The following is a 13843-nucleotide window of genomic DNA, read 5'->3' as shown; positions in this document are numbered from 1 at the left end:
CCTCTTTCATAAAGCCTTAAAAATTTTCCTGGATAATTCTGTTACAAAATGTGTCCTTCTTTTTGCACACAGGGCTAAACTCTGCTTCTGGGAAGCAAATAATCCAGCCTGGGTCCCTGCCAGCAACAGCACAGCTCATCACTTTTTACATTTCTGACAATAATACATAACACAGTGTCCTAGAGCATTCATCCTCTAAAATACTAACTTTGCTTTTCAGACAAGTTTGCAATACCCCTGCCACTTCCCAATGGGGTGTAGGCTGGAAATGGCATCACAGACCATGTAAGCAGTGGGAATTAGAGTCTACCACAGGTTCTTCTGGTCTCCTGGGCATCATTCACATCCAAACATACTCCTGTCACTTACACATTTTCCTTGCTTGTGAGTTTAACTAAATTAGTTGTTTTGGTTTTCTTTTCCTAATGCCTTACCTTGTTGTTTGTGCTCTCATTTCTGCAAATGAAGTTTCAGGGCATGACCTGCTGGATGAGGAAGCTGATTAAAAAGGAGTGTCCAATTTCCTGTTGTTTTCACTCTGAACTGAGCCAATACATCAAAACAGGTTTCTGTTAAAAAACAAAACAACAACAAAAAAAACCCAACAAAACAAAAACACAAAAGTATGAAAATAATGGAATAATGCTTTTCTTTGTCTGAATCCCAGGCTTTGTCTAGACAATGAAATGGCAAGAGCTCTGGGCCAAATTAGTACATTCTAGCAGCAAATGGTGGTTTTAAAGTAAGATGTTATGAATTGCCTGTGGTGCTGAGGGTCCTTCAGGGTTGTGCTCTCTCCACCTCAGCCTAATGCAGCAGCAAGATTCAGATTTCCAACCAGGAGCTTGGCATCTCTGCCAGCCAGGGTTGTTGCAAGTGTGAACAGGGCATGGTAGATCCCACGACCAAGTCTTCAAAAGCCAGATCAGCAGAGCATTTGACCCAGGGCTTTAGGAGAGCTGCAGAAAAGAGAAGTGAAGCCACAGCTAGGCCTGCACCAGGGCGTGTCAGAAAGACCCCAAGCTTTTCAGAGCTACCAGCAGCACTTCTGCTGCTTTCTTCCAGCCCAAGCCTGGCAGATAAAGCTGCAGCCTGGCTGCACACTTCCCCACCCAAGGTGGATGCTTGTGGTCCTTCTGTCCTGCTCTCTAAGCTATTCCCTGAACAAAGGTCCTTCCTCCAGAGCCGAGTCCAACATGCAACACAATTAAATCTTCTATTGCCCCTGTTACCTTGTGTTATTTTTCCTTCTAGAATGAACCTTATTCATCCTTCCAGACGCGCATCTTTTGTTTGCATCTCTCACCTGTTGCTCAGACCTGGGATCATTGACTCAGCACGGCAACATTTGGCCTCAAACAATCCTGCCCATAATAAAAACAACAGTGAAGCCAGCCAAACCCAAACCTGCTCTCAGACAGTCCCTTTTCCTGGTTCCAAAATCCATGGAGCAGTGGGTTTTGCCCATAGTCCCAGGCAAGTGCAACTTCCCTGAGGAATGTGGAGCCAGCCTTTGTAAAAAAATCACTCCACTTTGCAAGTCAAAGGGCTGATACAGCACATGCTACATGGCTGGCTGGGCTCCAGGATAATCACCTCCTCGATGCACAACGAGCAAATGAATAAAAGGTGTGGGTGTGTATCAACGAAAGCAAGTCCCTGCTGACTTGTATGTTGAGCAAAGGGTGGCTGCACTCAGATCATCACCTGATAACAGATCGGGGACTGGGGCAGATGGTTCAGAAGGCAGCAGTGGTACTTCCTAGAAATGTGGGCACCCTGACCATCTATCTTCAAAGTCAGCCAAGAGAGGTTATGCTTTCACCACTGAAACACCAAATGTAAAGCTCTAAGGGCTTGCTTACGCTCTGCATTCTATAGCAAAGACTGATAAAGCACTTCAGCTGAATATAATGGAGGTTTGTGCTCATCTTCTCCTTGGAATTTGAAGAGATCTGAGCAAGCCAAGGGAAAAAACAAAATCCGAACAAGACTATTAACTGTTGAATTCATATTGCAAATCAGGAGAAGCCCTCCTGGATGGCACACAGAAAGTGTAAGGTTCATAAGCTGTTTAATGAGATGTCAGTGGAAAACTTTAAAGAAGAGCCTGGAACAGCTTGCCAATGCACATGAGAAGATAGGTGCAAGTGTATTTCTTTTTAGTTTCTGGGCAGGGAAGTGAGTGGGATTACCTGCAGGGAAGTCCATTGTGAGGAGAAGGAGATATTACATACAGTACTACAGATATTAATTTCTAAAACCCAGCATTTGCTTAATATTGTATCAGAGAAGACCTGAGTTGCAGTGGTTAGGGGATGGGTTAACGGAAGGCTGCCTCCACAAATTAATGAGGTGAGGAAAGGGTCTCAGCTGAGCTGGTAAAAAGCATCCTGAACTGATAAATAGTGCCCTGGTACAGGGCAGCCTGGCAGAGCTGCAGCTCCAGGAACTAGGGAAGCTGGAAAACCATTGTCATCCCAGCACCAGAGGCACGGGGGGAGCTTTTCCACTGTGTGACTTGCCAGGAACTTTCTGAATCCTGGAGAAAAAAAAAAAGGGTTTTGGTATCTGAAAACAGGTTTTAATACCTGAAATGCTTTCAGCTTCCAGCAGAGCAGGCAGGAGCCAGTGCCAAGTACTCTTTGAAATCTCAGCCTCGATGTGTTGCTTATGTTCATGTCGTTTACTGCAAAGCTGAGAGTGAGAGCGCTGTGCTCAGAGCAGAAACTGGGCTCAGGGGATCCCCTTTCCTTGGAGGACCAGGTATTCCTCCTTGCATGCTTGAGGCCAATACTTTTCTGCAGGACATGCTGGGAAAGGGGATGTGGCAGTCTGAAGGGGAAATGCCCCTCTTTCAGCCCCTCAGCACCATGGAGGTCGGTGGCTGCGAACCGAGGCTCCTCTGGATGTTTCTGTGCTGGAGAGCAGCTGGCAAAGGATTTCAGGAGCTCTGCATGAGACCCTTGGTGCCAGCTGCCCACTGAAGCCTTAGTAGAATTCTCAGCTCAGGTCTGGCCTTCACAAATGCCTCTTCTCCTGGCATCATCTGCCAGGGATCCTTCAAGCACCAATCAGACATGTTGCTGTAATTTAAATAAATTCAATCATACCAAATCTACTGAGTATGGTTGGTCGAGTCCTATTATATAGGGCAGTCATCACTAAGTCAAATGTATTAAAAATGCAGATAAGCCTCCAAATAGTTGCAGAAAGCAAGACCACCTTGCTAAAATTTTGTTGAGTATATTTTGTTTCTTTCTTGCTGCTAGAACTTACATGAAGCCAGGGAGGGTCCTGGAAAGGCAGGGATTGCAGGAATGGTGAACCTGGCAGAGCAGTTACCCTTGCATTTAAACCCTGATATAACAGCATGTCCATTTCAGAACTATTTCAAAACAAACAGAGAGGGGGGGAAAAAAAAAAAAGTTTCAAGTACCACTTTGCGGTGTCTCCTTTGATGTCAAGTTGGTTGTTTAGGTTTTGCCTGCAAGAGACTCCACCTCCTTTCCAAGTCCCCTTAAACCCTCTAGAGAATTCATCCCAGTGCGGCTCCCGCCTTGTGCTTAACGGTTGCACAGGCAAAGAAAACCAAACGTCCTCAGTCCTGCTGCAGAGGATTCAGACAGCTGGTGCCCTGAAAAAGAAGGATTTTCCACATGGATTGAAGTGTCCTCTGGCTCGATACTTCCATTTATATTTTCTGCACCTTAAAAATAATCTAAAGGAAGACATCGCCAGTCACCGACTTGGAAAACACCTTCCCCTCCCTTTCTTTGTTATTTTCTTGTTCTTTTTCCTTTCTTTTTTAGAGGAATAAGAAACTCAGAGGGGAGAGTTGTTGTTTAGCTTTTGCTCTTCCAGTGTAGGTTACAATGCCAGGCAAGGAGGCGGCCCTCAGTATCGCTCATCTCTTCCTGGAACTGCTCTGCATCCCTTGGAAAACAGGACGAGAGGACATGAGCCACCTCACCCTGATGTCTTAGTCACAAACCCAGGGATTTGTAACACCAGCACCTACTGCAAGAAAATGAGCAGCTGCCAGAAGATTGCATTTAAGGCTTAGCAGGAGGAAAAAAACAAAATCCAACCATGAGCACACTTTCCATGCTAAATGCTAGCAACGTTTCACAGGCTGACTCCCTGGAGGACAGTGGCAATTGGACAGCAGCAACCCAGTTTACCCAGCCAGGATGGCAAATTGCTTTGTGGGCTATCACCTACTCCTTCATCATCATCACATCCATCGTTGGCAACGTCACCATCATCTGGATTATTCTTGCACACAGGAGAATGAGGACTGCTACCAACTACTTCATTGTTAATCTGGCCCTTTCGGATTTGCTGATGGCTGCTTTCAACACCATCTTCAATTTTATTTACGCCAGTCACAACGTCTGGTACTTTGGTGAGGAATTCTGCAGGTTTCAGAACTGGTTCCCCATCACCGCCATGTTTGTGAGCATTTACTCCATGACAGCTGTGGCTGCAGAGAGGTAAGAGGTGAACAGAGAAGATAAGGTCTGGAAAAAAAAAAAAAAAGAAAATCACTGTAAAGTATAAAAAATTACTGCAATACTTGGTGCCCCTAGGTCAGGTGCCTTATCAGCATAGTGGGATGCAAACAGACTGTGGGGTTAGATGGTAGTTATGGCACAAAAGGAAGGCTCTTATCCCTGGTCTGAATCAGACCCGACCACGTAACAAGTGGAAGTGGCTGGTATTTTATTGTTCCCATGTTACTGATCATAAATTGTTTCCCAGTCATCCTGCAAACTCCTTTTTTTGTGTTTTTAAACCACAAGAGGGACCTCTCATTTGGACAGAGCTGGAGTGATACGAATATGCTGCAGGATGCTGAAAGTACCAGCCCTCACATTCCTGCTTGTGAGTCCAGCAAACCACCAGGAATAATGGGAATTGGATCATAAATGGCAGAGCCTGCTCCAGTAGTTCACAAGAATTACTTATTCCAAGAGGGAGGAGAGTAATTACAGTGATTTTGTTTGACTTCTGAGGTAATTTGGTATTTTCATAACACTGTCTTCTTACACTTGCCAAGCCTCTTTTACTCAAGCTTAAATTTGTGGAGTCTGGGTGTGTTTACAGCTCGTTGTTAAGCAGAGTGATGCTGGTTTACTTTTTATTAGAAAGTGGCCAAAAGTCCATGGGAATTTCCTCTCTGAACAGCAATGGCATGTAAAAGAAGTGAAGGTGGTTAAAGCTCCTCTCTGTCCTCCTTCCCTCCATTCTTCTGGTCTTTCCTCTGTCTTTTCCAATCTCTGCTGGGAATATCTGTATCTTTTCCATCCTATGTCCCTGCCATAACCCCAAGGCAGCCGGACCTGGTGTCCAGAAATAACTGGTGGTCCTTTATCAAAAGCCCTCCAGTTGACCTTCCTTCAGGTTTCCTCCACTCCTTATCAAGTGTGTGTATCCACTAAGGGCCCTTCCAGCTCCCTCTGGAGACATCTCTGAAGCATTGCTCTGTGAGTCATCAGGGTGGCTTTCACAACTCCCCCTGCTCCTGGCTGGGTTCACCCTGGCACACCCAGCCTCGGGAAACAAGTGATAAACAAGTCAAAGCAGATAAACAAACTAGCTGGAGAAAGGTGGCCACTGAAACCTGCACCAGGGTCAGGGATGTGGCCTGGATTGACACCAGGCTGCCCCAGGACAGGGCAGCAGCCCCTGCCATCACTGCAAGGATCATTAATAAGCACCGGGATGAGTGATGTGTTTATCTGCCTCCAGTTGTCCAGATGAAAGCAAATCCCTATTTAGAGACAATGGCAGCTCACTTTTAGCTCTTCCTGGCTTTAAATCAAGGGTTGTTGGTAACCAGCTATTTTATACACATGGTCTGCCAAAGAGTATTATTTTTTAAAAGAAAATAAAAATTAAAATAACCCATTTCGTCCTGTCCTCATACCTCCCTTCTCTCGTTCCTTGGGGACTTCTGGTAAAAGTACCTATACAGCCAACATCTCTTTAGTCACATGGCCCAGATCAGAAAGAAAACTTGGCATCTCACTGCAAACCATATTTAGCTATTCTTGACTGAACCTTAAAATAGATCCTGACACCGTCTCCTGGAAACTCGGGGCTTCCATTTATTGTTAGGAGTCTACTTGGGCTCCGTTGTTTAACTTCAATAAAACAATGTCTTTGGAAGTGATTTATTGTAAGGAAAGAGGCTAAGAAGTGACAGCTCTGGAAGTCTGTCTTGTCTGACGTGGAAAAGGCCCTGGTGACATGGCTGACAGTGGCGTTTAGGGCTGCTCTGTTTCCCTGTTCCAAGCTGCTCTCTGTACTGGAGCAGCTGTTCCCACCACATGCTCTCCGCAGTGTAGTGTATCAGATCAAGTTTTGCCCTCTGGTTAGCAAAGCCTCCCAGGAAAGTGTGCAAGAGTCTGAAATTTCTCCCAACTTGCAGGAGCTTGCCTAAAAGCTTGGCTTGCCTCGGGGGTGCAGCCCTGGCCAAGTGGGAGAGCCTCCACCCCACAGCCCTGCCATCCCTTTGGTATCTGCAAGATGGGCCGCAGCCTCAGGCAGCAGCATCCATACCTGGGACTTGCTGTCCACAAATCATGGACTGAGGGTCCTCTGTGGCCAAATATTCTGGAGAATATTTGATTCCACTTGATTCCTCCCTGACCAGGTCCAAGCACTGCATACTACTGCCTACAACCAGCTAAAGAAAAGTAAGGTGACATGGGAATTGTATAGCTAACTGAGGCTGGGCAGCCGTGCAGCTCTGGCTTACTCACTGTGCCATCTGTCCATCCATCCAGCCCCTGTCCTGCAGCAGCCAGGAAGAGCCCCCTCCCAACAGGCCAAGAGACAACACACAGCTTGTCAGATTTTCCCTCTGAAAACCAAGAGGCAATTGACATTTTTCACCCTATTTTGCCTTTGTAACAACCATGGCAAAGAGTAGGGAGAGCATGACAAGAAATGCATAATTGATACAGTTCTCATTACGACACCATGTGTTTCCACATGGGAAACTTAAAACCAGAGACTGCCCCAGGCTTACAAGTAATCTAAGAGTCAGATGTGCCATGAGGGCTTCAAGCAGGTGTGGGATGAAAGGGTCAGCCTTCCACAGCCAGCAGAAGTGCTCAAGTATCTCCAGGCAGAGGTGGATGGCACGAGAGTTTTCCAAGGCTAAAAATCAGTGGGGAAAAATCCAGGGTAAAGGATACTCGAGACACCAACCTGTTGGGATAACACAGGACACCAGAGGAGATTAACAGAATTAGGGAGAAAGAGTGTTTAGCAGGGTTTTTAGCAGTGGAAAGAGAAAAAGCCATGGTATTAAACAATTAAGAACTCCAAGCTAACACGAACAGCTTACAGCATGAAATTTCAGACCAAATACATAAAGCATTTGAAAAATTAGTTACAAAGAACAAGATGAAAAAAAGAAATCAATGGAAGTAGAATACTTGTCAAGATCATATGCAGAAGGCATAGATCATAAATCATAGAATGGCTAAGGTTGGAAGGGACCTTAAAGATCATCAGGTTCCAACCTCCCTGCTATGAGCAGGGACACCCTCCCACTAGACCAGGTAGCACAATGCCTTCCACCTCACACCAGAAGCACCCATCCACATGGGTTTAATATGTTCTGCCTTAAGACTCGCAATATTCTCTTTAAAAAAGGGGTTAGATCCTTCCAATTATTTGTAGCCTGGAAGCTGTCAAAATGTCTCTATCAATAAATCCCACCATACTGTCTGGTGATTGCTTACACTTGCTGTATTTGTTGTACAGTTTATGAATGCAGCTGTAAAAGCATTACCTATTTTTTCTGGCAGGTACATGGCGATAATTTATCCCTTCAAGCCCAGGCTCTCTGCTGGAAGCACCAAAGTCATCATAGGGATAATCTGGCTGGTGGCATTTGGGCTTGCCTTTCCCCAGTGCTTCTACGCCGAGATCATGATGGACAATGGAACGATGAAATGCATCGTTGTTTGGCCTGATGATGTTGGATCCAAGCACCAGCTCACGTAAGAGAGACAAAAAATCCCTGATTTGCAAAAAAAGTTAACTAGGAAATCCATTTCCTCTCCAAACTGTACTGGGGGGTGAGGGCAGGGGAACCACACAGCAAGGGAACACGGGTCTGGGGCAGCCCATCTAAGTTCAGTTTAAGCCAACTGTGTAAAAAAGCTGCCAGGTGACCAGGGCTCAGGGTACAGAAGGGTGAAGTGCTGTCCTCCTCCAATTCGAGAAGTGGTTAGAAGATCTAGAAACCCTCCATGCAGGGCTCAGGGGATTTAAGAGAAAGCAGTGCAAAAAATCTCTAAACAAGCAGTAAGTCCTGGTTCCTAAGATTTTGTGTTTTCTCCCTCTGCCAGGCAGGAAGAAACCGAGTCTTTTTAATGATGAGAATCATAGAATGGTTTGGGTTGGAAGGGACCTTAAAGAACAACTAGTTGCAACCCCCCTGCATGGGCAGGGACACCTCCCAGGAGCATGTTTAAACATCCTAAGGTTTTATAGACTGACTTATCTGAGCACACATCTGCGCTGCTACAAGTTCCTAATCCTCACAGCAACTTCCTCCTGCTTTAAAGCAAGATTGTCCAGAGAGATGAAACAAGCCATGCCCTCCATTTAGGGGTTCTACTGTGATTAATCATTATTCAAAGCACATGATACACAGAGCAGCCTGAGAAATTTATCAAGCAAAACATATTCATACAAAGTAGTAATGGAAGAACCATTAAAAAAAGGAAGAAATTTATTAACAAGATGGAAACAATCCTTCAAACTAAAAGCAAGTGCTAAACTCCCTGCTCTTGAACTGTGAACACTCTTGCCCACCTACATGCAACCAGGGACATTTTTCTCTTTGTGGTCTTCATCACTGGCAGACAGCTGGATGCCTCCTGCAGTTAGTTATTGCCAGACTAACTGGTTTTCACACTAATATGTGCCAAGTACCAGGAGTTTCTTGTAAGTTTGGAGGAGTTGGCTCATGTTTGGCCAATGGCAGTCAGTCATCCCCAGTCTCCAGAGTCACACAAGAGGAAAAGAATAAAATCAGGCCACGCTATGATGGGTGATGTTCCTCCTGGGGCTCCTTGGCTGGTACCCCACAGCACATACTGTGGAGCACAGGCTCCTAGTGACTGAGAAGGAGGGATAGTAGATAATCACTTATATAAAAGTCACTGATGATTCTTTCCTTCAGATGAAAAGTGTGAAATTTATTTCTCCCACATCCACTGTTTGGGAAGAATGGAAACAGGAGTTCCCCAGCATGCTGATGACATCTTTGTCCTGAACACAACAAATAACATGGCAGGTTCTTTCAGGGATCCCCAGCCAAAGAGCAGCAGCTCCTGAACACAAGAAATCATTTAATTCACTGCTTGCTCTCCCTGAACAGCCTCAGATTTGCAGGTTTCAGTAGCTCTCCTAGAAAGGAAGTTGGAAGCAGCAGTCCCCAGAAATCATCTTGAGTGATGGATCTGTCAGGACAAACGCCTACAATACACACCAGGGAGAAAAAGCCTCATGCAGCCATTCATGTGCTAGTGCAAATACCAAGGAAAAGAAATCCTAAGAAACCCAAAGGGGGGAAAAAAAAAAAATAAAAAAAAAAATTGAGAACTGGGTTCCTCTGTTGGCTGTGTGTCCTCCAAATCCTCCTCAGTTGATCAAAACCAGCTTTTAGGATTTCCAGACTTCAGAGCAAAGGAAAATCCTTTTATGTAGGAAAAAAAATAGAACTGATAGAAACAAGTCCAAAAAAGACCCAACCCAAACAATGCACTACTGTGTCTGCCAGTGCCTGAAAAATCTTGGATACGAAGGGGCCAAATTTGTATAAGTTTAGCCAAAATCAAGAACCTTAACCACAGAGGATTTTTTTCTGGTGACAGGTTAACCTGCAGCAAGTAACAAAACGACAAGACTAGAAGTTTCTTTTTGCCACGTGCTCCCATCCTCTTTGCTTAGGCTCCCATCCTCTCCTCCTTTTCTTCAAGGAGAGCTGGGAAGAGTGGAAAACAGTCAGTGATAAACTTGCCACATTTCACAAATACTCCTGTTTTGCTGTGGGCAGCCACCCCACAGAGCAGTGCCCCAGCACCCATTTCAGCAGTGCTCAGCAGAGCAGTTGAAACCCTGGCTGATGCAGCCAGTGCCTCCAAGAGCCTTGTCATACTGAGAAAGACCATTTGCACCCAGCCTTTTGTGGTCATTGCCAGCAACCTGTGCCAGGGCCCTCCTGCCTAATCCTAGTTTTTATACTGTTTATGTTCATTTGACAGCTGCTCTAACCAAGTGAGCAGGTTGTTCCCTCCCCATAAATGGTGGTCGCTTAAAATAATCAAACGCCAGCAAGAGGGAACCAGCAGAAGCTTGTGGGGTAACATCTCATCTTCCCTGTTAGCAGCCAGATACATTTTGCAGTCTGCTTTTTGCACTGTTTCCAAATTGAGCTGTTGGCACTATTGCAATTGTCAGGTTACTCTGTGGTTTTCAGAACAGTGCTTTTCTATACCTGTGATGTACAGGTTTGTATACTTACAGCCACAAGTCTCAGGCATCTCCCTTTCCTGAATGCAGTGGGATAGCAAGGTTCAGGGCAGGTGGCCATGGACTGTAACCCTCTGATAAAAGAGAAATTATATTACTGTGTCTTGAAAGAGCAGTGAATCCAGTCCAAGGAATAATCATCACAACATGAGATGAGCTTTTGTGTTCACAGAAGCCCCTGTAACTATCTTTGCAGGCAAAATTTCTGCTGCTTTATGCTTTGGGGTTGAAGTTAATGGGAGCCAGCCACACATACGGTCCAAGAGACAATTTCTGAAAGGCCTTTCAAGAAATATACTGTCTATGAAAACGTGCTTGTTCTTCTTTTTCAGGTATCACATTGCAGTGATCGTGTTGATTTATTTACTGCCTTTACTGGTGATGTTTGTTGCATACAGCATTATAGGAATCACCCTGTGGAGCAGTGCAGTCCCAGGCAACCACCTTAACAGAGTCCGCTACCAACACCAAATTAATGCCAAAAAAAAGGTCAGAAGTGAAACTTAAAAATAATTACCCTCAGCACAGCAGCCCTGCTAGCTCCAATTCCAAAACAGAGCTTGCAATTGATACAAAATCTTGTGGGCCTGGGGCTGAAAGGTTGGCAAAATATTTTGGGCTGGGGGTGAAGGGCATCATCACCCAGCAAGTATGAAAAAAATTGTGATCTACATGTACTAGCCAGGCTCCAAGGAGCAGGCTCGTGTCAGCAGGCACTGGCCAGTTCCCAGCACTCCTTAGAGAGTAAAGCCCCGTGTCCATGGAATCTGCACATCCCAGGATAAACCAGGCCCAGGAATAACACGCCGTTTTGTTTTTTCTAGTTTGTGAAGACCATGGTAGTAGTTGTGATCATTTTTGCTGTCTGCTGGCTGCCCTATCACATATACTTCATCCTGGGGAGCTTCAAGGAAGACATTTACCAGCAGAAGTACATTCAGCAGGTTTATCTCGCAATCTTTCTCCTTGCCATGAGTTCAACAATGTACAACCCCATCATCTACTGCTGCCTGAACCAAAGGTAGGTAGCATGCACACAGAGAACAAACATCTCCACCTGAACAAGCATAAACCCATGGAGGTGAGAACAACTGTGATTTTCAACAGGCTGGAGAGACAACTTCATTCATACCCTGCTAATAAAGTGCCACCATCCCCAGCACAGCCCTGAGCCCCCCAGGCAGGCGCCAGGCTCATCCCTGTGGGGAGCAGGAGCAGCCCCCGGGCAACCTGCCGAGACTCCCTCCTGGGCACCGGGCCAGGACAGCACAAACCCTGTCATGCCAAGAGATGTCCCCCTTGCTCCATGCTGGGAACTGGCTGCTCTCAGGCTGCTGGGCTTGGAGAGCTCCTCTGGCTGTCTCCATGCCCATTCCTGCCGGCAACATCCCCCTGCCAAACCCCTTTCTTACCCACATCTCTCTTCACGCCCCTTAGCTGCATGAGCAGGGAGCTTGAGGGGAAAGAAACAGTTCCAGGCACACCTCCTCCAGCACCTCTAGTGTGATTTCACTGGGACTCCATCAATCTAAATCCAGAGAGATGTAAGCTCTGCCATAAGCTCACAAAAGGCAGGTTTGCAGCTCATTCAGCCAGTCTGCACTTGACATAAGACTCCTCTCTCAGAAATCAGACAGCTTCCTCATTTAATTATTCATTGTTGGTTTTTTGTTTGTTTGTTTCTAGCAGGTAAATGTATGTATTTTTCTCACTAATGTTGTTATCAGCATGGCCAGCACCATTTACTGAGCACATGAAACATCCTACCATTGAACCAATCTTACATATTTACTTAAAATATAAGGAAATCTAGTAATAAACTCCTATTGCTCTTCCCTCCATGGATTTACACATACATCTAGCTCTGCAACTAGCTGCTTTAATTTCAATAGAAACCTTTTATTTCCGTGATCATTCAGAAGTAGAACTAAGTCACGCATTTGTTCTTTCTCTGTCCAATTAAAAAGATCATTTCACCATTTCATTTCTTTTCTTACATTTACAGGTTTCGTTCTGGCTTCAAATTAGCCTTCCGGTGGTGCCCGTGCATTAAAGCAACTGAGAGAGACAAACTTAAACTTACGTCCCCAACTTTTTACCAGACAAGCCACAGGAAGTCAAGAACAACAAGTTTCGACACAGAAACTCAACTCAATGAGAAAGAGAAGACATCCTTTACCCTCACCCAGCTGACACTTTGATCTTCTCCTTGCGGTTCTGGCTCTATCCTAATACACCACTTCAAGGCAGCAGATTCGTGGAAGCCTAAGACAGGTCTTTTTTTCTGCAGCACCTGTTTTCTACAGGTCTTTTTTGAGGTGCCATCAGCATTGAAAACAGTCTGCTGATGACACTTCTGTCCATGTAGGTCCAAACAGCAGCCAGCTATTCAGCCCTCCCTCACAACAACAACTGCCATATAGAACAGAGAAATTTTGCCCATGAGGTCAAAAAAGCAGCAAAGCTGACCTCAAGCAGTGCCAATCAGAAGCATATCAATTAATCTCTTCCAGATAGTGATCGCCTGCTCTCTGTTCCTCCAAGACACTTGCTTCTGGAAAACAGGTGATGGAGCAGAAAGGCTGGGGCACATCTGGCCCAGTCTGGATGGACCCCAGGGGCTGTATGGGCAGCTCATTCTCGTGGCTCAGCAGCGCCAAGGCAGACAAGGCTGTGGAAAAGAGCTTGTTTACCACAAATACTAACACGTCCAGAATGGAAAGCGTGCCCTGAATTTTTTCTGATTTCAAGGATTTTCAGACCTGCAATTTCACATGCATCATCTCTCATCAATTAACAGCAAGAAACAGTTCCTTCAGATGTCACAGCATGGATTTCTATAACCATGTACCAAAATACAATGTCATTTTCCTATTCAACTGTGCCCGAGGGATTCCTCCAACTTCACATCATTAATTGTGGCACCCAATTTGGAGAGCAAGGCTCTCTGAAGGATTGGTAGCCAGGTATGGGATGCTCATGGTCAGGTCTCATGGATCCAATTCTGAATCCATTTCCTTTACCTCCTCTTAGTCCTAACTGCAGTCTGACCCATCACTGTCTTTTCCTAGACAGTCCATCTTCCCTTTCTGTACTTACCGCATTTTTAGCATCAATGTTCTTCTCTTCTCAGATATGAAAATAAAAGCTGAAATATGTCACCTTCAAAGCCTGAGGCATTATGTGCAGGCATGCAAAACAGGAGAAGCTGAAACACAAACATTATTTAGAAGTAACACAGCATTTAATACAGATGTGGCAAGGAGCACCTCGCAATCAC

At 45.3% G+C, this 13843-nt stretch overlaps 3 protein-coding genes across 19 annotated transcripts in view; 2 read left to right on the top strand and 1 right to left on the bottom strand.

The window, feature by feature from the left end:
- The window catches only part of CHST3 (carbohydrate sulfotransferase 3), a 354774-nt gene that overhangs the window by 233123 nt on the left and 107808 nt on the right, over positions 1 to 13843 (top strand). The window lies entirely within an intron of this gene.
- The window catches only part of COL13A1 (collagen type XIII alpha 1 chain), a 196776-nt gene that overhangs the window by 170166 nt on the left and 12767 nt on the right, over positions 1 to 13843 (bottom strand). The window lies entirely within an intron of this gene.
- On the top strand, positions 4047 to 13740 carry TACR2 (tachykinin receptor 2). The gene is made up of 5 exons (XM_051617163.1): positions 4047 to 4496; positions 7827 to 8021; positions 10896 to 11052; positions 11388 to 11584; positions 12569 to 13740. The coding sequence occupies exons 1-5, from the start codon at positions 4093 to 4095 to the stop codon at positions 12762 to 12764; spliced, it is 1149 nt and encodes a 382-aa protein (XP_051473123.1). The 5' UTR covers positions 4047 to 4092; the 3' UTR covers positions 12765 to 13740.

The sequence above is a fragment of the Apus apus genome, chromosome 4 (genome assembly GCF_020740795.1).
Source record: "Apus apus isolate bApuApu2 chromosome 4, bApuApu2.pri.cur, whole genome shotgun sequence".
Lineage (NCBI taxonomy): Eukaryota > Metazoa > Chordata > Aves > Apodiformes > Apodidae > Apus > Apus apus.
The sequence above is the reverse complement of the archived record's forward strand: the minus strand, read 5'-3'. Positions and strand labels throughout refer to the sequence as shown.